The sequence below is a fragment of the Saccopteryx leptura genome, chromosome 9 (assembly GCF_036850995.1).
Source record: "Saccopteryx leptura isolate mSacLep1 chromosome 9, mSacLep1_pri_phased_curated, whole genome shotgun sequence".
Classification (NCBI taxonomy): domain Eukaryota; kingdom Metazoa; phylum Chordata; class Mammalia; order Chiroptera; family Emballonuridae; genus Saccopteryx; species Saccopteryx leptura.
In genome coordinates this window covers 19,412,001-19,438,642 of record NC_089511.1, presented here as the reverse complement: position 1 = coordinate 19,438,642, position 26,642 = coordinate 19,412,001, and the positions used below count along the sequence as shown (strand labels likewise).

The following is a 26,642-nucleotide window of genomic DNA, read 5'->3' as shown; positions in this document are numbered from 1 at the left end:
CTCCTCCCTCCCACCCCATCTTTTCTCTTCCGTTCCCCTTCCCTCCCTTACCCATTGCACTTTTCCCGCTCTGCTTGAGGGTTATGTCACACCTCAGCAAAAGCCAAGCTGTACTGCTCTGGCTTCTTCCCACATCGCCGGGCAATGATGGCCAGATACAACATGAGGAGGGCCACCCAGTAGCAGCCATACAGAATTGCCCCAGACACTAGGAAGGCTAGCTCCGTCTCACTGAACAGATCCTGGCAATAAGCTGTGTATGCCAGTCCTCCCAGAAGGACTGCTACCCAGATGGACACAGGGATGAGGCCAATGAAGTTGACCACAATGGTTTTTCGGCCAGAGGTACCCCAGCCAGACTTGTTGATGGTAGCAATGGCAAAGATCTTGGCTGGCAGGAGACTGGACATATAGAGAAGGGAGTAGAGGGACATGAAGATCATCTCTGCATTGCCCCGAAGGAAGCAGGCATAGGTGGCCTTGATAATGCCCACCAGCTGCACCGTCAGCAGGAAGAGGAGAATGTTCCAGATGCGGCCACGGTAGAAAAGCTGTATGACTGTGGCAATGAGGAAGAAGGGGAAGAAACCCGTGACCACTGATTCGTAGGTCATCCAGAGGTGGTGCTTATGGAACCACAGAGAGTTGTAGAGCCACTCCCGGAAGTAAGACTTGCTCCAGCGGGTCTGCTGGTTGAGCCACCGGAGGTACTTGGTGGGAGTTTCTGTCAGGCACTTGGAGCGTGCTGTGTATTTAGTCCTGTAGCCAAGGCTCAGGACGCGGTTGGTGAGGTGCCGGTCATCCCCAAAGCTGCACTTGCTGCCTAGGAACTTCTGATGGTACCAATCTTCCAAGAACTGCTGGAGGAGGCTGTTGCGGTACATGCCCAATGGCCCGCTAATACACTGCACACAGCCAAAGTAGGACTGGCAGGCCCGCTCCACGTTGAAGGCCATCCAGTACCGCACACTGCTCAGGAAGGAGATCCATGAATCATACTTGTTGAGGATCTGTAAGGGAACCATAGACACTGGGCCTCCTCACCTGAGACATGAGCCCCAGTAGACAGACACCCGAGATCATGAAGCCTCCCTACCCTGAGTTCTGTAGCCTATCGCTCAAATTCCTGGCCACCAGCCCTAGCCCAGCCAGAGCTGGGAAACGGGAGGCTCAGAGGAGCCAACCTCACCCACTCTCCCCAGCACTAGCCCCAACTTTCCACTGTCCTCTGCACGGATTGTCCTAATGCAGTGACTCTAGCAGTCAAAGCCACCTTCAGTCTCAGGAGGCAGCCTGTGGCAGACAGAAAGCCTTGCGAAAGATGTAAAGAAGCAACACCCTGCTGCCTGTCCTGACCCTTCAGTTTAAAAGCTTCCTGGGAAGACCCGGCATGTTGCCTCTGGAAGGAGAGATTGCCCCTTATCCTGACCATACTACCTCGAGCTCTTCAGAGCCACTTACCTAAGAGCAAGGGTTTCTCAAGGGTCTAATTTTGGAGGTGCCTGCTGTGCCACCAGCCAAAAAGGAAGTACCCTTCAGGATTAAAGGCGTCAGGATTCTGTGCCCTCCTGGGAGCATAGGCTCTCTATATACCTGCTAAGTAACCCCCCCCCCCCTGTTTGAAAAAGAGCAGGAAGGAGTTGAGTAGCAAGTGAGCCCTTGAGCTGTTAAGGAGGAACAACTCCCCTCACCCCCCCCCCCCCCCAGAAAAAACCACTAGGAAGTCAAGATGCCCATTTTCCAGACATGTCCGATTGGATTAGAAAGCAGAACAGGTCCTGACCCCCACCCCCAGGAATCCTTGGTTACTTCTTACTTGGACATCTCCCCCAACTCCCCCTACTTGGGGGTCCTCCTCCAGGACTCGAAGCATCTCAATGGTGCACGCTGGATCCAGAACAGTGTCCGAGTCACACACCTGCAGAGGAAATGGACTGTCAGCCCACTTTGACCTCGGGCCACTTAGGGCCTGAGGCACATAACCCCCTTTCATATGGTTCACTTCCAGCCACTGGCTAAGAGATCTATGCCAAATGGAAGGGGTGAAACAAGTAGCCAAAGAAATTAAGGAAAAGGAGAGACACCAGGCTTGACGCCCCTAGGCTGAGAGAAACCCAGGAGTCTGCCAGTGCCAGACCTGGAAAGGGAGAAATGTTTAGTACTGGACAAGTCTTCAGACTCCATGAAGCCATGCTCCTAAGAAACTATCTTAAAATGTTTCTCTGGGTCCTTCGGAAGAAAGAAGGAACAAGTCATTGAAATCAGATGATAGGGGCTCTGGTCAGGGCACATACAAGAACAGGCCAGTGTTCCTGTCTTTATCCCTTCCTCTCTCTCTCTAAGTAATTTTTTCTTTTTCTTTTTTATTTTCTTATTTTTTTTTAATTTTATAAGGCACACTCTTAGGTAAGAGGTGCTTTTTTTTTTTTTTTTTTTAATTCATTTTAGAGAGCAGAGGGAGAGAGAGAGAGAGAGAGAGAAGAGAGACAGAGAGAGAGAAGGGGGGGAGGAGCTAGAAGCATCAACTCCTATATGTGTCTTGACCAGGCAAGCCCAGGGTTTCAAACTGGCGACCTCAGCATTTCTAGGTCGACGCTTTATCCACTGCGCCACCACAGGTCAGGCAATTTTTTCTTTTTTTTAAATCAGATGATAGGCACAGTGCCTAGACCAGGGCCAGCAGACACTCCTCAGAAGGCCAAGCTCTTGCCAGAGGCTACTGCCCAAAACTATCCCATAGGATTTTTTTTTTTTTTCCTGAAGCTGGAAACGGGGGAGAGAGTCAGACAGACTCCCGCATGCGCCCGACCAGGATCCACCCGGCACGCCCACCAGGGGGCGACGCTCTGCCCACCAGGGGGCAATGCTCTGCCTCTCTGGGGCGTCTCTCTGTTGAGACCAGAGCCACTCTAGCGCCTGGGGCAGAGGCCAAGGAACCATCCCCAGCGCCCGGGCCATCTTTGCTCCAATGGAGCCTCGCTGCAGGAGGGGAAGAGAGAGACAGAGAGGAAGGAGAGGGGGAGAGGTGGAGAAGCAGATGGGCGCTTCTCCTGTGTGACCTGGCCGGGAATCGAACCCGGGACTTCTGCACGCCAGGTCGACGCTCTACCACTGAGCCAACCAGCCAGGGCCTCCCCCCATAGGATTTTTAACAACAGGGTCTTCCCTGTTTCAACCTCTGGCCTCTTGGATGATCCACAGCCCAACTGGAAAACATACCTACCCAGTCACAGCCCCCACCCCCCGCTAAGCTAACATGGCTGCCAGCCCTTTGATACTCCCTTGGCTGAGTCTCAGGTCCCAGAACAGTAGGAGGGCCAGGGGCTGCTCTTGCCTGGATCATACTCCGGGTGGGCATGGGGGCTTTGGCAGCAGCTGCCTCCAAACCTGGATCAAATCCTGTCCAGCTGCCTTCCTTTCCTAGAGAGGCTCAAGGTCTGATTCTAACAGGTAGCCCCGTTATTAGTTGAATCTGGGCTATGAACATTTACCATGGTGGCTGACTCATCTGTTTTCAACAAAATTACTGAGATAGTACAAAAAACCCACATAACTATTGGACAGGGGAATTGGTTTCCTGACCTCTGATGGAGCAAAGAACAGAGGAGCCCAAACCCTGTTCTGCAGAAGCCCCAATACTTTTACTGAGGTGCTAGGTGAAAGCCATTAGCCTGTAAGGAGGGGCTGGGGCGGCCCCCACACTCCAGCCTACCCAGCTTTCTCTCCATGTTGGAAGACGGTGACCAGAGACAAACAGCAGAAGGCTGAGGGGGAACCAGGCAGAGCACCACAGCTGCTCTTTCCACCGACAGTCTTACATTCTGGCCCAAGCTGAGAAGGTCCCAAGGAGCCTCCTCAGCTTACAGATCAAGCTTCCCAGTGCTGCTGGTCTCATGGCTTTCTGCCCTGACCCTAACCCATTCTTTAAGAGCTTAGCTTCCTTCCTTCACTCCAGGAAGGTCTTTCTAGGTGAGCAGAGTTAGGGAAAAGTTCGAGTTCTTGGCTGCCTGGGTTTCTCCACTGCCTGGGGCAGGGTTATCTCCCACAGAGGGAAAGACACACCCTCTGCAAGGCTGTTGGAAGACGGGCTGAACTCCACCAGGGCTGCCCTAGGCAGTAGTGATCCCAGAGCCTTAAGGAGCAAGGCTGGCTCAGGTGTGTGAGCTCTGGTACATAGCTGCTAATGTACCAGAACACACAGGCAATGGTCAGGGAAGGAAGATGGTTAGTAGAGCAGGTTTGGGTGACTCCTGTGCTTCAAGGGTGTGAATGACAAAGTCACTGTGGCTTGAGCATGTGCCAAGACTCAAGGGCTTTTGGCCCTGGCCGGTTGGCTCAGCGGTAGAGCGTTGGCCTGGTGTGTGGGGGACCCGGGTTCGATTCCCGGCCAGGGCACATAGGAGAAGCGCCCATTTGCTTTTCCACCCCCACCCCCTCCTTCCTCTCTGTCTCTCTCTTCCCCTCCCGCAGCCAAGGCTCCATTGGAGCAAAGATGGCCTGGGCGCTGGGGATGGCTCCTTGGTCTCTGCCCCAGGCGCTAGAGTGGCTCTGGTCATGGCAGAGCATCGCCCCCTGGTGGGCAGAGCGTCGCCCCTGGTGGGCGCATGCGGGAGTCTGTCTGACTGTCTCTCCCCGTTTCCAGCTTCAGAAAAATACACACAAAAAAAAAAGACTCAAGGGCTTTTGCTAAGCCTTCTGAGTCCCCAGAAAAGTTTCAAAGGCCCTTGGACCCTAGGTGAACTACAGAATCAAGAACTGCCTGTGGCAAGTTAATTTTAGGTGGGTTCAATATAGAAAATTTAAATATTGGAGTACTTAACATGCTGTCAGAAAGACTGAGTTAGTATACAGGTGGGCTGCCATGACAGCTATTACTCATTTAGGCAGTGGGCAGAACCCTCCAGCAAGTACTGAGAAGGGCAGAAATGGGAATGGACAGCATGTATGCTGGACCAGAAACCTGGGGTCCTGGGGATCAGTTTCTACTTGGTACTGAAATGCATGAAGCTCTAATCAGTTCTCTTTAGATTTTGTTATTTTAAAACTGGTGTCAGTGAGCCCTTTGACTGGAAGCAAGGCAGGGTCTGTCATGGTTCTTGCCCTGCCACAATTGCTGCAGTCAAACTGGGATAATTTGCAGTTTGTCCCTCCACATTACAGTCACAAATTTGACACTGGGAAGAGTAGGACTTTTTGGTCCATAACTAAAACAACATCTGAGAGGTTTCAAGCATATGTCTTGCTCTTCACCACACTTCTTTATGAAGAGGCTCAGCCCCATGTTGCTAATGGTGAGGCAGTATTGCACAGTGAATGAGAGCAGATGCGAGACAGACTCCCTGGGCTCAAATCCTGGCTCTGGATCATGCTGCTGAGTGATATGAGGCAAGTTACTTAGCCTCTCTGTGTGGTTCACCTTCTATGAGTGGAGATAATAATAGTACTTATCCCCAAGTATTAAGAATAGTAAAAGAGTTAACATGTAGGAAGAGCTTACAACAGTGAAGTAAATGATATACATCTGCTAGCTATCATTATTATTAGGACAGAAGTCACAGAGTTAAATAACAGCAGAACCAGGATTCCGTCCCAGGTCTTTTTGACCCCAAGACTGCTGTTCAGAACCATTATGCCTGTTGCCTTCTTAAGTGCAGAGGAGGGATGTGCACGACACAAAGGATCTAGATTGGACCTGAAACTCCTGGAGGAGAGGGTATGCCCAGCTGGCTGGACACATCCACACGTCCACACACACGTAGGGAAGGACCCTTACCTGAATGTAGTCCACTGAATCACCGAGGGCCTTGAAGGCTGTGTACATGACCTCTCGCTTGCCTCCCCACTTCTGCATGATGCACGAGAAGGTGCTGGTCTGCACCACGTCCCGCACACGGTCCATGCCCTCCTGCAGGCTGGCCTCCGTCTCGCCCTCACCCGCCTCATGGAAGTTGCTGCGCCACACAAAGAAGCTGGCTTGGTCAGTGCCGCCCAGCACCTCGTGAAAGATATCTAGCATGTAGGCATCCTCTTGGCGATTGCCGTCCACCACCATGACCACCTTGAGGTTGGGGAAGGCGATGCGCTGGGCTGAGCGCAGACACTTGCGCAAGTAGTCAGGGTCCTCCTGGTATGCAGCGATGCACAGGGCCACTGAGCGGCGGGGTGGGGTGGGCAGCTTCAGTGGCCGGCCGGCCTGCCTCATGTGCCGGTGCTCCAGGAAGGCAAACAGGCTCTGGATGAGCAGATGCAAGCCCAGAATGGCACCGTACAGGCCAAAGGACAGGTAGTGCTTTTCTGTGTGGATGAACTGGTAGCCTGTCACGTAAGCTGCCAGGATGCCACCCAGCACTGCCAGGGCAAAAAGGCTGGTGCCCACCACACGCAGGGCTGTCGTCAGCTGCACCGGCATCTGGCGGGAGAGGGCGGGGGATGTGGGCGTCAGGCAGGAGGCAGTGTCTCCAGTCAGGGTGAGTGGAGGCATTTTCTCTGGGCCTGGCCCAGATTGGGAAATGGTCCACTAATAACTATTTCCACTACTGAGCATGACCGAGACTATGGCCTCAGAAGCCAGACTAGTCAGATTCAAATCCCAGCCCTGACACCTACCTGTGTGACTATGTTAATTCACGTAAAATGTGGACTGCATCCTCTTTGAGAGTTAAATGGGTTACACATGTACAGCACTTAAAGCACTTATCGTTAGACAAACCAAAGCTGGAGGAAATTACGTGATACTTAGCTGGGGGATGGCAGGACTGGGATCTGCCTGACCCAAAACTTTTTTTAAAATTTAGCCTGGCCTGAGGTGGTGCAGGGTGCTGGTACGAAGCCCTGGGTTTGCCTGTTCAGGCCACATAAGAAAAGCAACTGTTATGAGTTTATGCTTCCTGCTCCTCCCCACCCCTTTCTCTCTCTCCTTTCTCTAAAATCAATGAATGAAATCTTTAAAAATTTTTATTGATTGTTTTACACAGAGGAAGGGGAGAGTGAGAGAGAGAAGGAAAGAAAAATTCAGTTTGTTTTTCTAGTTGTGCATTCGTGGTCACTTCCCATATGTGCCATGTATTGGGATCAAACCCACAACCTTGGTGTTTCAGGACTAACTGACCAAGCAAACCAGCTAGGCCAACCCAAAACTCTTAAAGGCAAGCTCAGTAAGGATGAGCCTGATGCACATCTGAGCACACAAGGGAGAAGGGAGGAAGAGGGACAAGGAGGCAGCCAGTGCCTGAGAGCTTCACCTGCGCTGTGCCCAGGGGGGCTGCACTCTGGGAGGGGACTGTGCTAGTAAAGCACAGCCGCCAGGGAGGCCCGTGAAGAAGGGAGAAACTACAGGAAACATAAAGAGGTGCCAGGGGAAAAGAAGAAGAAACAGCTTCCCCTTCTCAAAAAAACAAAATCAGTAAGAAAGTTTCCCTGTGTTCTCTGCTTTCTCATCTTTTTCTCATTTCCTTGAGAGTCAGGAAAGAAAAGGAAAGCAACTGGGAAAGGCAGACAAGGGAACGGAGGGGAAATGAAAGCTGGGGTGCGGACAGCTCTCCTGGAAGCCCAGCTCTCGGCAGGCACCGAAGGGGAACTGCAGCAGCACTGCAGCTGCCTGGGGAGGGTGGCTTCCTGGGAAGTCCCATCGACTTGGTCCTAGTGCCCGTATTGAAGCTCTCTGCTTGCCCCCTCGCCACTGCTACACACATGCTGCCAGATTTCATTTGCAACAATCGGGGCTCCTAGCATCTGTAATGTTGGAAACAGCTGTGTTTTAGTGAAAAGAGCCTAGGACTAGACAGACACCGGAAGACTTGTGCTTAAAATGGGGCTCTACCACCTCCTAGCTGCCTGACCTTGCCCAAGTTCTCTGAGACTAGGTACCCCCCCCCCCCACAACTGGGGCCCTAATGGTTTCTTGCTCCATAGGTGTCAGGTACATAATTTCCCTAAAAATGGAAGCACTTCCAGCCATGAAAGACTACTACCCAAGTGGAAAGGCTGACTGCAGAGAGGGGAATGTCTGATCTAGAGAATCCCATTACCACCACCACCCATCCTAGACAATGAGGTCTCACTTCCAAGCTTGCTCCAACTCGAGGTCTTACTGAAACGTCCCCTGAGCCCCACCCCTATACAAACACACCTTCTTGCCAGGGGAACACGCAGTCACTGCCTAAATCAGACTGAGGTTCAGGCACCAGCACCATTCCAGGAGCTTCAGTCCGGAAAGTGCTGTTGGCAGCCTCGCCTCTCCGGGAAGCGCGGCCTCCGGGCGCTCTGCCCCACCGTCCCCGGGAGCCTGCCGCGTGCTTCCTCTGCAGGACTCTTTGCCTTCACTGATCCCCATCCCATCCCCTCCTAGCACGCGCCTGTGGCCCAGGGGCCCGGAGACACTGCACCCACGACCCAGGAGCGCCTCGCATCCCCCTTTAGAGCTTACATGCAGAGGGGGCGCTGCGAGCACTGCGGCCGCCTGCGATCTGGGAAAGGGCAGAGGGCTCCGAGGCCAGCCCAGCAACCTGCCAGGCGCTGGCGCCCCGCCTCAGCGCAGTGCTGGAGGCGGTGCCCGCCAGGTTAATGCAGCCGGGAAGGCACTAGCCACGCTTCTCACCCCCGCCTGAGCCTCGCTTTCAGGTGAAAGCGCCGCTGGCCACACCCACGTGCCGGTTTCCCACGACCCAAACGGGAAAGAACGGAAAACCCGAGGAATCAGTCGGACCAGGCCCGACTCATCTCCCCGGAACCCCAGCTACCTTGACAAAGTGTGCCTGCAGACAAAGGCGACATCCCCGGTGTCGTCAGCTCTCTCCTTTCCCGGGCGGGACCCCACACCCGGCACAGGAATTGAAGGCACTACCCCGGCACCCCCTACCCTTCCGAAGACCAAGAAGATCCTGTAGCGGCTACACTGTGTAGCCGGTGACCTCACGAACAATCAGGCGCCGGTGTGGGCTCTGGCTAAGGTGCCCCTGCCCAGATGGGGGGCCGTGTCACCCCAAGCCAGCCAAGGGGAGTCTAGACCGCCTCTCGCCCCCACACCACCCCTACCCTCTTCGCTCAGAAAGGATTCACGGGAGCTCGGCCCCCTAAGCTAATGCGCACCCAGCTTCAAGGGCAATGGGTTAGGAACGATCCCTAAGACCGAACCCCTCACCACCTCCCGGGGCCGATGGCAGGTGAAAATCTCCAACCAAGGACGCACACCGCCAGTCTACCCCCGAAACTTTGCGGGGCTACCCAGTCTGCAGCCTCTCCAGCTGACAGGTGTGCCCTGCTGCGGGGCCCACACGCGGCGGGATGGAAACTTGTGCGCGGGGCGGGGGTTCTTTCCTCCCGGCCCCTCCGAGCTGGCAAGAGATGGGGAGCTCAGGCCCGTAGATACGTGCGGCCGTGGCCCTGCTGACCCGCAGGAATGCGGGCGTCACGCATCTTGGTGCCTGCCAGGACAGGTGCGAACCCACGGGCGGGCGTGGGGGAGGGAGAGACTCCAGCCAGCCTCGTGCCCCGCACCGTGGTCCTTCTTCAATCCATTCACAAAACAGGAGCCGCAAGGGAGGAAGGGAGGAGAGACTGGAGGAGGAGAGGACGGAGGAAGAAAGGGAGGAGGGGTCAGTGGGGAGGGGGCTGCAGGACCCGCCGCCAGGAAGCCTGGAGATGCCGCAGCCCTTAGCCCGCCTCCCGGCGCTGGACGAGGCACCCGCATATCCGGGGGAACCGGTTGGAGTCCTCGGTGCACCCCTGGAGCCCGGCGCGTCCGCATCCTCTGAGTAGCCCCAGTGCTGCCTGCCCCTCCGAAGCGGCCAGCCGGGCCCGCGCTCACCGTGCCGCCCGCTGCCCGCGCTCCGGTGCTCAGCAGGCCCTCGGCGGCTCCATGCCCCTCCTCCCGCTCCTGACCGCCGCCGCCGCGCGCTCCGACTGACTAGAGCCGGCCCCGCCGAGACGCCTTTAAGTACCGAGCGCGTCCCCGCCGGGAGAGGCGCCCTCCTCCGGCCCTGGGGCCGGGAAAGTTGGGAAGAGTGGGAGGGCTCCCCCGAGGGCCGCGAGGGAGAACCCCTTCCTGGCTTAGACGGAGGGAGCTCCACGCGGAGGGCCGGCGCTAGGTGGAATGCTGGGTCCCGCGTGGACGCGGCTCCTCTGTTTTGCAGAAACTCGCAGTCTCTGCGCCCTCGGAAACTGGGTTCCCCCAACCCCACCAAAGGCCAAGGTCCTCCGCGATCGCCTCGGGTTCAGCTAGCTGCGGAGAGGGAGGCGGTCATTGTGCTCAACATAGAACCTGAAGCGTTGTTAACTTTTAGTATAACCTATGGGACCTTACAAAATTGTTACTCTCCGTCACCTCTCCCCCGCGTCCAGCTTTCTAAGCCTGAAAATCTACTCACCCTGCAAGCCGACAGAAACCTTCCCCTGACTTTTGCACGCGAAGGGGCTGTTCCCTGTTCAGGGTACTCCCTAAAACCAAGATAGCAGAACCTTCCGGGGGTGGAGGGGCCGCTCAACATTGTTAAGTGTAAAAGGCTGGTCAAAGAAGGTGTTAACAATTATGACAAGCCTAGAGTTGAATTCCGCAGTGGGGCGCTGATGAATTTAAGGTTGTTTGCAAAAGCGGCAAATAGTCTTGCAAAAAACCTTGGAAGTTCCAGCCAAAACCAATTCCTCCTCCCTGTTTTACACCTTTATTCCCGACATCCATGACCTCTTATCTTAAATTCCCAACTGACTTTATTGGTGGTGTTTTCTGGGTCCCAAAAAGTTGGTGCTAGACTTGAATGAAGTGCGGAGTAGTTAGCAGGGGAAGGAAGTTTAGAGCCAGCTGAACACACTCAGTTTCTCTTTTATTAAAAAAAAAAAAGTTTTTATTAACTGATTTTAGAGAGGAAGAGAGAGAAACATCAATTTGTTGTTTCACTTATTTATGCATTCATTGGTTGATTCTTGTATGGAACCCGAAACCTTGGTGTATGAGGAGGACGCTCTAACCAATTGAGCTACCCAACCAGGGCCACACTGAGTTTCTCAATTTTGGAAAAACTTGAAGAGAACTTATAATTAAAGACTAGTAGCCTGAACGGTGGCACAGTGGATCGAGCATCTACCTGGGATGCTGGGGTCCTAGGTTCGAAGCCCTTAGGTCACTGGCTTGAGTGCAGGATCACCAACATGATTCCAAGGTCCCAGGCTTGAGAAAGGGGTCACTGGCTTGGCCTGAACCCCCCTGAAGGCACGTATGAGAAGCAATGAACAACTAAATGACACAGCTACAAGTTGAGGCTTCTCATCTCCCTTCCTGTCTCTCAAAAAAACAAAACAAACAAACAAAGAAAAAGACTAGTAAAAAAGCAAATTTACATGTCCTTCAAGCACACCTGGGACCTGAGTTGCAGTCTACAATCAATCTGCTTCTGCAGAAGTCTTAGGGGCTCAGGGAACTTACTTGCCTGCCCAACAGCACTCTCTCTGGGTCAGGCAGGCAAAGACCCCAGCACACCTACTCCACTCACCCCCTGCTTACAGATATCAAATCATTTTATGCTTTTGCTTGAGAAGAAAATGATGTGATACATCATTTAAACATACTTTATTATGTGCTTCCTAAAACTAGTATTAAATCCACAATGGCAATGTGTTTTGAATGTAAGACTGACCCTAAAAATGCACAGGGAGAGAGAAAAGCCCTTGGTTAAGAGGAGACTTCTGGAAGCAGTCAGCCAGTTCTGCCACCAGCTGTGTGACAGTAACCTCATGGGACTGAGTATCTACTTCACAGATAGGTTATGACCAGGACTGAAGAGACTGGCTGAGAGGAATGCTCAGTAAATGGCATCTGCTGTGTATTCTACATGCCCATCCCTCCAGATGTGACAGGAATTTCAGAGATCAGTGTTGGTGACAAATCCCTTGTCTTGACTACATTATGGTCTTTTTTTTTTTTTTCTGAAGCTGGAAACGGGGAGGCAGTCAGACAGACTCCCGCATGTGCCTGACTGGGATCCACCCGGCATGACCACCAGGGGGCGATGCTCAGCCCATCGGGGGGGGGGGGGCGCCGCTCTGTGGAGACCAGAGCCACTCTAGCGCCTAGGGCAGAGGCCACAGAGCCATCCCCAGCACCCCGGCCATCTTTTGCTCCATTGGAGCCTCACTGCAGGAGGGGAAGAGAGAGACAGAGAGGAAGGAGACGGGGAGGGGTGGAGAAGCAGATGGGCACTTCTCCTGTGTGCCCTGGCCGGGAATCAAACCTGGGACTTCTGCACGCCAGGCCGAAGCTCTGTCACTGAGCCAACTGGCCAGGGCCTACATTATGGTCTTTCAGAGCCCTGGGCCACCTCCTCCATATCCAGGGGCATCACAGAGCCTGCAGTTGCCAGGAATTAGCTATCTAACCCTACCTCCCACCCAGATTTTCAATCTGTAATATTTTAGATTAGGGAAAACAAGTAGGGACTAGGCAGAGACAAAATGAGTGCCTCAGCCTACTAGGCAGTAAATAAGTCCACTTAAAGGAGATGTCCCCACGAGAGGGAGGGCCCAGCATACCCAGGTATTCTGTTGTCAAGAGAGGCCAGAAACCCATATTTCTACGTAAAATCTCCTACTTTTTAAGTCTGAGAAGCTAATTCCAATGTCAAAAATATATACTCCACAGGCCAGGCAAAAATGTGTCTGAGTCATCACCAACCAACTGGCTGCTTGTAAGTGACCTGTTTAGAAGCATAAGGAATAGAGCAGCCAGTTTCGAAAGTTCCTATTTACCCTTGGGGCAACAGCAACAGGACTTCTCCAGTGCCTGGGGCTGTTCCAGGATCACCTCCTGTTAATTTCGAAGGCTCCATCTCTATCAGCTGGCTATCTCACTCAGCTGGCTCCAGGGAGTTGTACAGGTGGTGGGCTGCTAGAGCACAATTAACATCGTACATGAACAATGGGTCCAGTTGCAACACCATGAGAAAACGCTCTGCCCATACCAACTAGATTGCCTGAGGGAGTAAATTATCTTTTTTCTGATTTGCAGGGCCAGAGACCTGGTGTTATCAGGCAGCTAGAAGCGTCTACCTTTGTGGCCAGGCTATGCCAGGAAGGGTTTGTAATTAACATCCAGTTTTCAGTGCCCTATTTACATTCATCTCTTCGGGAGGAGCTGGGTAGGGGAAGCTTTAAGGAGCTGATACAATAAAATTCAACTTTATCTCTGCTTACCATGGGGGATTTAGAAAGAGACTAATTTCGTGCCCAGTCACTTAAAAATGTGAATTCAGATGTTGTGAATTGGTTTTTACTCGGGCTCCAGAGGATAAGCCTCCCTATTCAGCTCAGTTGTAGCACATTTGTGCTTTATTTCAACATTCATTTAACAAACTCTGAAGACCTGCTCTGAGCAGAGAATGGCACTTTGACACTGGGAAGTTTCAGGCTTGTCCCTGCCATCTAGCTCATGGTCCTCAACCTTTTTTTGGGCCACGGACCGGTTTAATGTCAGAAAATATTTTCACAGACAGGCCTTTAGATTGGGACGGATAAATGTATCACGTGACCGAGACAAGCATCAAGAGTGAGTCTTAGACGGATGTAACAGAGGGAATCTGGTCATTTTAAAAAAATAAAACATCGTTCAGACTTAAATATAAATAAAATGGAAATAATGTAAGTTATTTATTCTTTCTCTGCGGACCGGTACCAAATGGCCCACGGACCGGTACCAGTCTGCGGCCCGGGGGTTGGGGACCACTGATCTAGATGGTCATCCATTCTGAAGACAAATTATACTTGAAAAACTAAATCCCCATACAAGGCAGTTTATAATTAAATGTTGATGAGAGAATAGAACCAAAAGAGTTTGAGGATTTTAGGAAGAGATTTCTGTAAACAGAATGAGCTGGCTGTGTAGGAAGGTAAGAGCATTCTAGTTGGGAAAAATCACTGAAGAACGGGAGCAGGTAGAGGAATGGGTGAGGTGTGTCTGAAGGGCCGTAAAGAGAGGCCTGGATCAAATGAGAAACTTACATTAAAGAACTTGAACAGTGCCTGTTATATAGGAAATGCCCGAGAGAAAGTCTAGCTGCTGAGGAAGATGCTAGAGACAGATTCTGGAAGATCATGAATGACCAAATAAGTAGTTTGGATTAAAAAAAAAAATTTTTTTTTAATTTATTGATTTCAGCAAAAGAGGAAGGGAGAAGGGGAGAGAGAGAAAAAGAGAGAAAAGACAGGAACATTGAGCCACTCCTGTATGTGCCCTAACTGGGAATCAAACCAGCAACCTCTATATTTTGGGACGATGGATGCTCTAACCAATCGAGCTATCTGGCCAGGGCAGTATTTTGGATCTTATTGGGTAGATGATTGAGAACTACTGAAGACGTCTGAGCAAGGTAGTAGTAGAAAGTATTACTTAGGGATGGCTGAGCCAGTGGTATTTTGCATTAAGGACCAGGAATGGAGTGTAGGAGACCTGTTAGGAGACAGATGAACCACAGCGGAGGGCTGAGATGGGACTGCAATGAGACTGCTTGTGCTGCTTTCAGGAAGAGGAGGTGGGGGCAGGCAGTGTCACTATCTTGGGCACAAGTGAGAGTAGAGGTGGAGGAATACCTTCTATGGTTTGGAAGGTTGAAAAGACCTTTTTCATAAGTTTGGAGGGTTTTTGAGGTAACCAAAGCTCACATTTTCACAAAGATTTCACCTTTCCACTAAATTTCAAATCCGAACTCACGAAATGTCCAAATATCAATTTGCACCAATAGGAATCTGTCGTTCAAGCTCTCTTGTCATCACTGGTGCTTGAAGCTGCAGGACAAACCCTGCCAGTAACCAGGTGCTGCTCTGCTCTGCTGATCTCTTAGTGCGTGACTGGGCGTGGCAGGGGAGAAGGGATAGTCTAGCTTCTCAGACTGCCCCCCTTCTCACCCTCTGACCTCATGCTTCAGTGCTCCCCCATGGCATCCAGCCCACAGATGCTAGCCAAGCAAAGCAGAATGGAGGATGGCAGCCAAGCAGTCAGGTCTCCCCCTAATCCATCCATCCAATCAACTTCCCCTGGGCTGACTACAATCAAAACCTCTCAAAGCTCATGAAGGAGAACTTAAACTGGCCTCCAAAGAGGAGCAGGTTATGTCCCCAGCTGACTAAATAGGGCTCTCTCTTCAAGGCAGCTTAATCTGCAATACTAGTTAATACATAATTCAAAGTGGAAAGTGTGTGCCTTGACTACAGCAAGGCATCTACTACCAAACAAAGTTGCCCTTTCATAACTTTGCCCTCTTACGGACAAGTACTCTGTAATCAGTCCCATTTCTACATGCTGTGTTTGAAGAAGCAGGTGTAAGGACTTTTCTGTCCTGCAGTTATAATGGTGAGATTTTAACTCCAGTCTCTCCCTCTCTCTCCTTGGATGGAAGAATCAATTTCATGTCAAATTAAGGAGTCTCAGCTCTGCAGTAGAGCAATCAGTCCCTACTAAGGGGTCAGGTCCTTATGCTGGCTTGAAGGCCAGGGTTAGGAGGGTACATCAGAATGATAAATGAATATTAAACCAGACCTGGAGATGCTTTTCTTGGAATCCTGAACAGAGAAAGCTTTCTGGCCATCTTTCCTTTCTCTCCCTCCTCTAGGTGAACGCAGAAAAGAAATGCGGGCAGTTTTTAACTATAATCTACTGTCTTCATGGAATGTTGTGTTCAGCTAATAAAAATTATGTTCATGACCCTAGGCTGGTAGCTCAGTTGGTTGGAACATCATCCCAATATGCCAAGGTTGTAGTTTCGATCCCTGGTCAGGACACGTACAAGAATCAGCCAGTGCCTGACCGGTGGTAGCGCAGTGGAAAGAGCGTCAACCTGGGACACTGAGGACCCAGGTTCAAAACCCCAAAGGTCACTGGCTTAAGCATGGGCTCATCCACCTTGAGCGTGGGATTATAGACATGATCCCATGCTCACTGGCTTGAAGCCCAAGATCCCTGGCTTAAGCCAGGAGTCACTGGCTCAGCTTGAGTCCCCCAGTCAAGGAACATATGAGAAGCTATCAATGAACAACTAAAGGCCTTGGCCGGCTGGCTCAGTGGTAGAACATTGGCCTGGCGTGTGGATGTCCCAGGTTTGATTCCCGGTCAGGGCACACAGGAGAAGTCAACCATTGACTTCTCCCTATCTCTCTCTTCCTCTCCTGCAGCCATGGCTCAATCGGTTTGAGCACATCAGCTCCGGAGGCTGTGGATGGCTCCATGGAGCCTCCACCTCTGGAGCTAAAAATAGCTCAGTGGAGGGCATGACCCTAGACAGGCAGAGCATTGGCTCCAGACGGGGGTTGCCAAGTGGATCCTGGTTGGGACGCATGTGGGAGTCTCTCTATCTTCTCTCCTCTCTCTTAGGAAAAAAAAAAAGAACAACTAAAGCGATGCAACTACGAGTTGATGCTTCTCATCACCCTTCCTGTCTGTCTCTCTCTTGCTAAAAAAAAAAAAAAAAAAAAAAAAAAAGAACGAGTAGAACAACAAATTCATGTTTCTGTCTCTCTCTAATCAGTAAATAAAAATGAAAATATATGTTCAGCCTGACCAGGTGGTGGCGCAGTGGACTGAGCATTGGACTGGGATGCAGAGGACCCAGGTTCGAGACCCCGAGGTTGCTAGCTTGAGCGTGGGTTCATCTGGTTTGAACAAAAGCTCACCAGCTTGGACCCAAGGTTGCTGGCTCGAGCAAGGGGTTACTCAATCTTCTGAAGGTCCATGGTCAAGGCACATATGAGAAAGCAATCAATGAACAACTAAGGTGTCGCAACGAAAAACTGATGATTGATGCTTCTCATCTCTCTCCCTTCCTATCTGTCTGTCCCTGTCTATCCCTCTCTCTGACTCTCTGTCCTGTTAAAAAAAATAAAAAATAAAATAAAATTATATATATATATACATATATATATATATATATATATATTCATAAAGAGAATGTAGGGGCCTGACCTGTGGTGGCACAATGGATAAAGCATCAACCTGGAATGCTGAGGTTGCCGGTTGGAAACCCTGGGCTTGCCTGGTCAAGGCACATATGGGAGTCGAAGCTTCCTGCTTCTCCCCCTGTCCTTCTCTTTCTCCCCACCCCCCGTGCCTCTCTAAAATGAATTTTTTAAAAATTAGAAAGAGAGAACATAGGGATGGAAACTTGACTGGGGGGGGGGCAGTGAACACAAAATGCAGTGTACAGATGATGTGTTGTAAAATTGTGTACTTGAAACTGTATTTTTGTTAGTGTCTCCCCAACAAATTCAATAAAAAGGAAGACAAGAGTGTGTAGAAACAAGCAGAAACACTTACAATGCAATATTAAATGAACAAGGCAGGGTATAAAATTATGTGTGAATGACTACATTTACTTTGTTTTTGTTTAAATCCTATGAATTAAAAGGCAAGGGAGAAGTTTACTCAAATAATAAAATCAGATTTGTTTGGGTGGTAGAACAATGGATTTTTATTTTTTATTTTTGCCTTTTTCTCTGGGTTCTCCAAATTTTCTATTAATATGTATAATGATATTATAATAAAAAGATATTTTGAAATGATATGAATTGAGTTCACAGTATTTCCTTCTAAGTTGGGGCTGGTGAGGTACAGCCTATATCATAGATGCATTCATGTGAAAAGGGTTTGGCAACCTCGGTCTACAAAGAAAGCGGTCAAGTTGGGAAGGCCAGGATATAGGATTAGTGGTAGCCAAAACTTGAGTACCTTGCTTTATTTCAATCCTTCTCACTGTTCCTTTGAAAGAATTTCAAAGAAAAGGGGGGAGTATGTAGAGCTATGCTAGCTCATCCAGCACCTTCGAGAGAATTAGAAAAAAGACCCCTTCCTCCTGGGAACACAGCCCTGAACCAGGCACACCCCAGCCTGGCGTACCCCAGCTGGTGGCAGCCCCTGCAGTGATCCTGGGTAAGGGAGGGAGGTGCACATAATCACGTGCTCTGTGAGTACCCTGAAAGGATGCTTTTCCTGAAAAAACGCATTCCAAGAATGATGATGTCAACAGCACTGCGCTCCTGCCTGAGGGAGCTCCAGGAGAGGTTCTTTGCTTTGGGTGTTGAAAACCTACCCTCTCTGCAAGTACCCGTGTGCACATCCACTCCTGCGCATGCACAGAACTCGCCAGCCACTTGCTCAACACACAAGTGCACACTTTCCCAGGCCTTGATGGAACACAGTCCCCGTCTATAGTCACAATCCCGGTCGCCAGATCAGCAGGAGGGGAACAAATCGCTTAAGGTAAACTTGTTCCAAATTCATTTGGCTCTTGTTACAATAACATCAATGACAATTCTTAAATGTTCTGGCACTTCTGCTTTATGTCCTCTTTCTTGATTAAAGACATCATTAGTCACTGTCACAGAGGAGGTCCAAAGCTGGGTCCTCCATAAAAGCGATTATAGAAGAGCCAAGGGCAGGAGCAGTTCCCATCAGCTCCTTTGTGAGAGGGACCCCCCCCCCCCAAAGTATGTCCTGCTATCAGACTTTTTTGCTAGAACCCACCCCACCCCCACATACCTTCTTTTCTCACCAAGTAAGCTAATACAGTGGTTCTCATGTCTGGCTGCTGCATATTAGATTTTAAAAAGCTGGGGAGCTCTTTAAAAAACACTAATGCCTGGACCTTATTCCAAATCAGTCTAGTCAGGATCTCTGGGAGTGAGCCCCAGGCTTGAGTTGTTTTGTTTATTTTGAAATTCCCTAGGTGATTCTAGTATGTATCCAGCATGCAGAACACATCCTGAGGATTCTCCTCAGCTGCGACTTGGAAATACATTTCTTCTGGCAGGAGGTGCGCAGCAGAGAGCCAGCCGGAGTGTACGTCTACCCACCTTCCTCTAGCGCCTTGCCTGCCACACCTGTTTCAATGAACTGACCTTAAAAACTTAATGAACCAATGAGCTATCAAGCCAGAAGGAAAAAAGGAAAAGGAGAAAGGATGCTGATGGAACTGGAAGTGAGAAGGGAGAGCCAGGGTGAAACAGAGGCCAGACCAGCCAGAAAGGCGGGGTCTGTCCCCAGAGCTACCTGGAACTGGAGTGATAGCATCTTTCTGTTGGCAAAGGTGCGACCTGCTTTTTCCGTAGAACTGGGGAAAACCCAGCCAGCCCTTTTCAGTGGGAGGACACAACTGCCACAAATGACCTGGATTAGCTTTTATTTTCTGAACACAGAGCTTCAGTACTTTGGGGTTTTCCTACTTAAGGATGAGTTAGGGTAGTGGGCCTGAACTGCAATCTTTGGGGACATGGGGTCCCCAGGACTATCTCTCTCCCATGGTCCTGGCCTTGGCCACGGAAAAATATCCACACGCTGGAGCCCCGTGCTTTGCAGTCTCTGAACAACACTGATACTCACGGTTTCTCTGGGGAGTGGTGCGGGACTCACGCACACCCAGCTCTTTGAAGCATCATCAGCACCACCATTCTTTTAGTAAAGCCTCATTGCAGGATGGCTCTTCCCTAGAATTAATATGGTCACCGTAGGTTTTGAAGTTTTGAAAATAGTATGTGGTCTAATAAAAGTTGTACGTGTGAGGGTGTGTGTGGGGGAGGTGAGGGTGTGGGAGCTCACTCAAGTTCTAAGACTCTGGAAGTGCGGAGCAGGTGGCTTCGCTCTCCTCTCACCTGGCTGCCTGTGCGTGTGATGACCTGGGCCGTGTATCAGGAAAGCCCCCGCCCCCTAGCACTGTTCTGAATGGGCTTCAGTTCTTAAGGCAGACAGTGAAGATTAAATCTTACATCATTTAATAAACCACTTAAAGGCCCAGGAGCTCTTCCTGGTTCTCCAGTGTACAGGGTGCTCCTGCAGCTCCCAAGCCACCCTGCAGACTGCCCGCTTCTGATATCAGCGACTCACCCTCCACCAGTCCCTCTCGGTGAGGGAGTTAGGTGCTGGCTAGCTGATTAATATTAATAACTAGTAAACAGAGGAGAAACTTTCTCTGCTCAAGTGCCCTCACGTCTCCCTTTTCTCTTTCTCATCTCATTTGAAAGAACTTGCCTCTCTGGACCTTGCTTTCCCCTTCTGGAAATGAGGGCCATTAATTCAGTCTCATTTTTCTCTCTGAAAGAATGGTATGGAACAGAACTCTTAAAGTAGATGTGCAAGAAATTAACAGTTTAAATTTCCGTTGTTACCATTCTGAAAATGAAATCTGAGAACTGAAACACTGCTTATAGGAGATGAAAGGATAAAACAAAGCAACAGCCACAACAAACAAAAACAAAAGGGGACGTTTCTGGGCTCTGATTGGAGTTCCTGGGAAGGCTTGCCACATTTTCCATGATGCACACACACACCATGGCTCCTGGAAACATCGACTACCTTAGCCACCCGGGAAAGAAGAACAAGGCTTCAATAAGCAGTTTACAAAAGCAGGCGGGCTGGGGAATGTAAGCAAATCTCATCTACAGCTACCCCGTAAACTACAAGAGCAAACAACCTCTGGTGTCTGAGTCTGGGTTTTGATGTTCAGGGACACTTTCTGGAGTATAGGAGGGCTCAAGTTTAATTTGATATAAGTGGTCCATTTAAACAAGCAAGGGGAATCACTTATATTAAGTTTTTACAATTTGGAAACATAGTATCTATTGGGCAGCAGCAAAGCACAGTGGTTAAAAGCCCAGCTTGGGGAGCCAGACTGCCTGGGTCCAAATACTGGTTTGGCTACTTCTCACTAGCCGTGTAATCTGGGGCAAGTAATTAGTCTCTTATGTGCCTTAGTTTTCCCATCTGTAAAACGGGATAATAATAATACTTGCCTCCCAGGCCCAGTGTGAGAATTTAGTGGGTTAATATATGTCAAGTGCACAGAAGAGCAGAATAACCTCTTTACAGTGTTAGCTGATTATGTACAGGGTTATAGAACTACTGCGATCATTCATTTGGGTTTTACAGGGTAAACAGACACTTTTAGGGGCCCTCAGACCCTATGTCCTGAGTCTGGTTTGGGAACTGTCATTCTACACCCAAGGAGATGACATACCCTAACATTAACTCAGGACAGTCTCAGAGCTGAGAGTCTGGTGACAGTTCTTTTTAGCAGAGCTGCAGGGGCTCAGGGCTTCTCTCCTGGGTGAACACTTGTAAGCCCCTAACTAATACGAGTAGCTGGCATATTGTTGCTGGTGCATGTACTTGCGAAGCACGTTATTGTGCTCCTATTGGCGGTTTTGGTGCACAGAAAATTCCAGCCTCTGAAGATTTCCTAGTCCTGAATTAGTTAGAAGATGCTGTTAACACTTTGCTGTGAAAACCCAACCTGCACTTCCTGGGTGTCAAAGCCATGTCAGTTGAGGATGGGGGATGAAGATCAGAACAGACTTTGGTGAACATTTTGGTACTAACATTTAAAATGTTCATAGCTTTTTGCTCCAGCATTCCAACCTCTTAGGATTTATATCCTATGGAAACACTTCGGTACACAGAGTTATGTTTAAGAACCACTGAAGAATCACTGGAAATTAGAAACAACTCTACAGACCACCCAGACAGGTGCTAAAGCAACTGCCCCTCACCTGCACTGCGGAGGGCGTGCCCCGTCACAGAGGGAGGGTCTGCAGGCTCGGTGGTGTCTCCCAGGGGTGCGACTAAGGAAAAACAGCTGGGACACTATGGTAGAAAACGCATTTTTGGTTTTAAAAGCAGTAATATTTGTTAGTATTCATTTGGGAAAGGGTGAAGGGAAAGGAAGCTCTGGAGGGTAGACACCAATCCGTCAGTGGAGATCTCTGGATAGAAGTGAAGGTGAGGTTGTAGGAATTTTTCTTTCTCGTTACATATACATTAAATTTGTTATCATTCATAAAACATATCAGAAAACACACACACACAAGTGCCAGGGCACTCGTACCTGAGGGCCTCCACTTCTCAGTGCTCCCAGGGGGTAGGGGCCGGCACAGGGGCTTTGGCAGACAGCCTCAGGATGCGTCACAGAAATGAAATGACTGCCTCCTGGGACCCAAATGGCAGGACTCACATGTATATATGAGCCCCAATGTGCTTCCCAGCCTGGCTCTTGTTGAATGGCTCTTGCTTCTATAGCCATTTAGTGGGGAGAGGCTCCGTTGTATTCAGCAGATGTTCAAAAGAGTCTGGCTTGGACCCAGGAGACTTGGGGCCAGAGCCCACCAAAGGGGGATAACAATAACTTGCCTCCCTGTCCTATGATGTGAGAATCAGACAAGCTTATGGATTAAAATGACTTTCCAAACTAAAGCAGACACAGAGCAATTGATCACTCTATGCCCCACATGGACTGCAGAGGGGCGCCTGGGGGTGGGGGGCAATCCCTGAGCCCTCCTGGTGGCCCCTTCGAATTAGTGGGCACAGCCCCTTCAAGGACTGATGGCGAAGGGCTGCTTCACATGCCAGCACGTGAGGGCGTGCCGAGCAGAGCCCCTGGCCCTGCCAGGACCACGGGGAGGGGGTGCGGGGGAGGGAGGGCGGCAGCCAATATTCTAAGAAGACAGCTTCCCAACCCCCAAGGCTTCTGGGTTCCAAGCAGAGTGCATGGTGTTGTGGGCGCTGCGCACTGCAATGAGGCTGCTGCGTGTGACTGCAGTGTCTGTGGCTGCAGCACTGGCTGGAGGACACCGCTGGGCCTTCAGAGGTCGTGTCTGCTGAACAGGGGAGCAGGGGAGAAGAGCCCCCGTGGTCATGGAGCTGTGGCTGCCTCTCACAGCCCACCCCGAGCTCAGCTCCTGTTTCTGACTCTCTCCCTGGTCGCTGAAATTCTGGCTGATATTTTGGATTTCTGTGCAAAAGGACTGCAGCAGCGCATCCGGTTTCTGCAGATCAGATGAATCATCCATCCCCCAGTTCATTCCTACCAACTAATGGACTTCCAGGTGTCTCAGCCACCCTCCACTGCAGCAAGCGCGGTGACAGTCCCGGGCCGGTGGCAGGCAGTGCCCACTCACTCGCCCTCTCACTGACAGGGTCGCGGCACAGGGGTAGACTGAAGACACACAACACATTCGCTTTTCTCTTTCTTCTTGGACCAATGAGGAGACACTGCTGCTGCCAGAGGAGAGGGGGTGGCACAAAGGGACAGGGGTTCACTGCTTCATTTTTATTGAGACAGACAATGTGGCTGGGAATGCAACTCCTTTTGTTTATATGTAGTTCCTGTTTTACAGAACTTATCATCTTGGCCTCAAAGCACCTTCCAGAAATAAGCTGAAGGGTCTTCAGGTGGAACTAGGTCTGTCGCCGTCCCCCAGGCTCAGAGCAGTTAACAAGGCCTGGGGTGACTGGCACATCACCTCCCTCCCTTCATCTCCTCCCTTTCCTCTCACTCACTCTGCTCCGGACACACCTCCAGACACAGTCTCACCCCTGGGCCTTTGCACATCCGTTCCGCTGCCTGGGATGCCCTTCTCTCAAATATCTTCATCCTCATTCCTTCCCTCCTTCCAATCTTCACTCATATACCAACTTCTCCCTGAGGCCTTCTCTGCACAGGTTACTAAACTTACAGCTCCCATCCCCAGACTCTCCTCAACCCCCTTCCCAATTTTATTGTTCTCTACTGTCTTTAACACCATTTGACCTTCCGTATATTCTATTTATCTTTTTAAAAAAAACAACAACAGATTTTCTTTATTGATTTGAGAGAGAGAGGAGTGAGAGAGAAAGGAGGGAGAAGCAGAAAACATCAACTCGTAGTAGTTGCTTCCTGTATGTGCCTCAACCAGGCAAGCCCAGGGTTTCGAACCAGTGGCTCAGCGTTCCAGGTTGATGCTCTATCCACTGCGCCACCACAGATCAGGCTATTCTATTTATCTTATTTATTATCTGTCTCCTTCCACCACAAAGAAAGGTCCCTCAAAGGTAAGAGTTTGGTCTGTTTTGGTCACAGCTGTGTTTGTAGTGTCCCCGATGCAGCATCTGGAACACAGTAGGTGCTTAATAAATTGTCTGTGATTTGCTCCCCTACCCTCTAGTCCCTGGCACTTCAGCCCTTGCATGTGGATGGGTGGGCAGAGTGGAAAGAAGCCGTGAAGAAGGTGAAGAAAGCAGAAGAATATTAGGAAATACGGAAAAGTCATATGTGTGCAGAGAGGACAAGGAGCAAAGTGTGAGTTGTAAGTTAAGGGATTTCTGATTAAACAGAGGATTGTAGAAGATCAGGTTTGTGCCAGGAAGGAGGACCAACACAGCAGAAAGGGAAACTCTCTGGAAGGTCCAGGAAGTCCAACCCGAACAGTCAATGCTTGGGCACAACTCCTGGGGTTCGGCTGCAGCCACAGCTCTGGTCCGCCTGCATGTCCCCTGCCACAGTGCCATCCTCTGTAGGCCCAGGAGCTGTGGACAGCAGCCTGGAAAGAGGAGGGAGAAACCAGAGAGGGAAAGGGGAGGAGGGAAGGCGCCAAGCAGCAATGCGGGGGGCTGGGAGGGGGGAGCCAGGGGAGTCTGGGCAGCAGAAAATACTGAAGGTGAGAGGCCAGAACTTCAGCAGGACAGCTGAGGGAGAAGACAGGAGGGGCAGGAAGAAGCTGTCCGTAGAGGGAGAAAAGATGGGCAGAGGTGGAGGAAGCCTGAGTGTGTGGTTATTTTACAGAGCCAAACGCCCCACAGGCCTGTGCAGGGAAGTGTCACCATTGTACCTGACATCTGCCCCGGAGTTCTGTGTGTGTGTGTGTGTGTGTGTGTGTGTGTGTGTGTGTTTATTACTCTATCGTTCTCAGTTCTTGTGTTCTTTCCCGGAGATGGATGTAGATTTTATATATACAAACTTGAAAGAACTATTTAATAATTTGGAAACTTTTAGTATTTTGGTCATGTTTAGGAGGGTTACATTAAGGTATCTTCCCCTTGAATTTGGTAACAAAGTAGAAAAAGTCTCTCTGAAATTGAATGCACCAATAAAGGACAGATAGATGCTTTTTTTTTTTTGTATTTTTCTGAAGCTAGAAACGGGGAGAGACAGACGGACTCCTGCATGCGCCCGACTGGGATCCACCCGGCACGCCCACCAGGGGGCGACGCTCTGCCCCTCCGGGGCGTCGCTCTGTTGCAACCAGAGCCACTCTAGCGCCTAGGGTAGAGGCCAAGGAGCCATCCCCAGTGCCCGGGCCATCTTTGCTCCAATGGAGCCTCGGCTGCGGGAGGGGAAGAGAGAGACAGAGAGGAAGGAGAGGGGGGGCGTGGAGAAGCAGATGGGCGCTTCTCCTGTGTGCCCTGGCCGGGAATCGAACCCGGGACTTCTGCACGCCAGGCCGACGCTCTACCACTGAGCCAACCAGCCAGGGCCAGATAGATGCTTTTTTGCTACTTGCCAAATAAGTCAAATTAAGAGGCAATTTATATATGGAGATGCAGGGACTAGAATGCTTTATGAGGCATTTCCTAGGAGACTATATTCTTAGACTACAGAGTTTCTCAGTCTAAGCAAGGTGATCAATTAGGATATGTCTTCAGAATCAGGATGCATTCAATGCAAATGAAGTTAAGTTAAAGCAATCATCTAACATATTCAATTTGATTATGTGAAATAGGTTGTATGGAGTCTAGTTAAAGGAAGGTCAAGAAACAAGAATTTTTTTGTGTATATCCAGCTGGTCTGAAGGAGATGCTTCTCTAATTTGAAAGCCCCAATCCTGATTTTCTAGATAGCCTTGACTTTCAGAATGGAAATTAACGTAGCTACCCTAGCTCAGTGGAAATACTCCTTAAAAATCATCTCACTGCCTTTATTCTAATTCTTTGCTCACTAAGGTAATTTGTCATTCCTGTCTATAAGTTGACTTCTTAAAAGGAATGACCACCAGAAAGGCTCTAAGCTAAGAAGCATGTCTATAATCTGGCCAGAGAGAATACCCTATTGTTAACTGGCAAATAGGCGAGCTTGTATGTAGATCCGTCAGCCATCTGAGAGTTTTTGAAAATTGTGTTCTGGTTCTCCTGGCCTTGGTCACCCCAGAGAGAGGGGATAAAATCCTGTGTTAAAATTCTGTACCGATCCCTGCAAAGCTGAGGACTGATCAAGGAGCTCTGGGTTAGCCTTGTCAAGGTACTGACGATAGGGAAGGCTTTTTGAAAAGTCAGGGTCTCCCTTTTGTCTCTTAGCCACAATCAAAATTCAGTGGCAAAAATATAGAAAGGGGATACCACGGTGCTACATCTGAAATGATTTCTATGAACCTGGCATCAGCTCACCAATATGCAATGCACTTTCCAGCACACAGTTAGTAACTAACCCAGTAAGCGTTCAACTTTCTAAAGGAGCAGAGAGGACTGAATGCAGGGTGTAAACTCTCTCATCTGAGATGTTTGCGGCTCTTTTCTCCTATAATCATGGCAACTCTATGCAAACAGCAGCAGAGGGAGTGAAACACAGGGCTTACCCTTCTTCTCTGGAAGATGCAACCAGCCTGATTCTCTTTCTGGAGAGCACATCTTCCTTGACACCATAGCTTTCCACCTCGACAGCACGGGACCAGATTCAGACCTGTTTTTCTTTCCAGCCAGGACAATTTTATTCCAGTTTGCATGTTGTGATAACAATTTCCTTCCCCTACTACTACCTGCAACTTCATTTTCCTATTCTGAAATGCCCCTTGCCCAGAGACAGAAAGCCACCTGCAGGGTCAGCCATATTACCAGCATCAAAGAGGCTGTGGGGCCACCTGCTGGGAGGCTTGGG

General features: G+C 50.1%; 1 protein-coding gene across 2 annotated transcripts; it reads right to left on the bottom strand.

Moving 5' to 3' along the window:
* Positions 1-69: 69 nt before the first annotated feature.
* HAS3 (hyaluronan synthase 3) lies at positions 70-26,535 on the bottom strand. Of its 2 annotated transcripts, none has more exons than XM_066348137.1 (4): positions 26,344-26,535; positions 5,774-6,409; positions 1,817-1,918; positions 70-1,010 (listed from the first exon to the last, which is right to left on the bottom strand). In XM_066348137.1, the coding sequence occupies exons 1-4, from the start codon at positions 26,533-26,535 to the stop codon at positions 87-89; spliced, it is 1,854 nt and encodes a 617-aa protein (XP_066204234.1). In that variant the 3' UTR covers positions 70-86. The 2 variants fall into 2 exon arrangements, with proteins under 2 accessions (XP_066204234.1, XP_066204235.1); XM_066348138.1 differs by lacking the exon at positions 26,344-26,535 and adding an exon at positions 9,806-9,893.
* Positions 26,536-26,642: the final 107 nt, after the last annotated feature.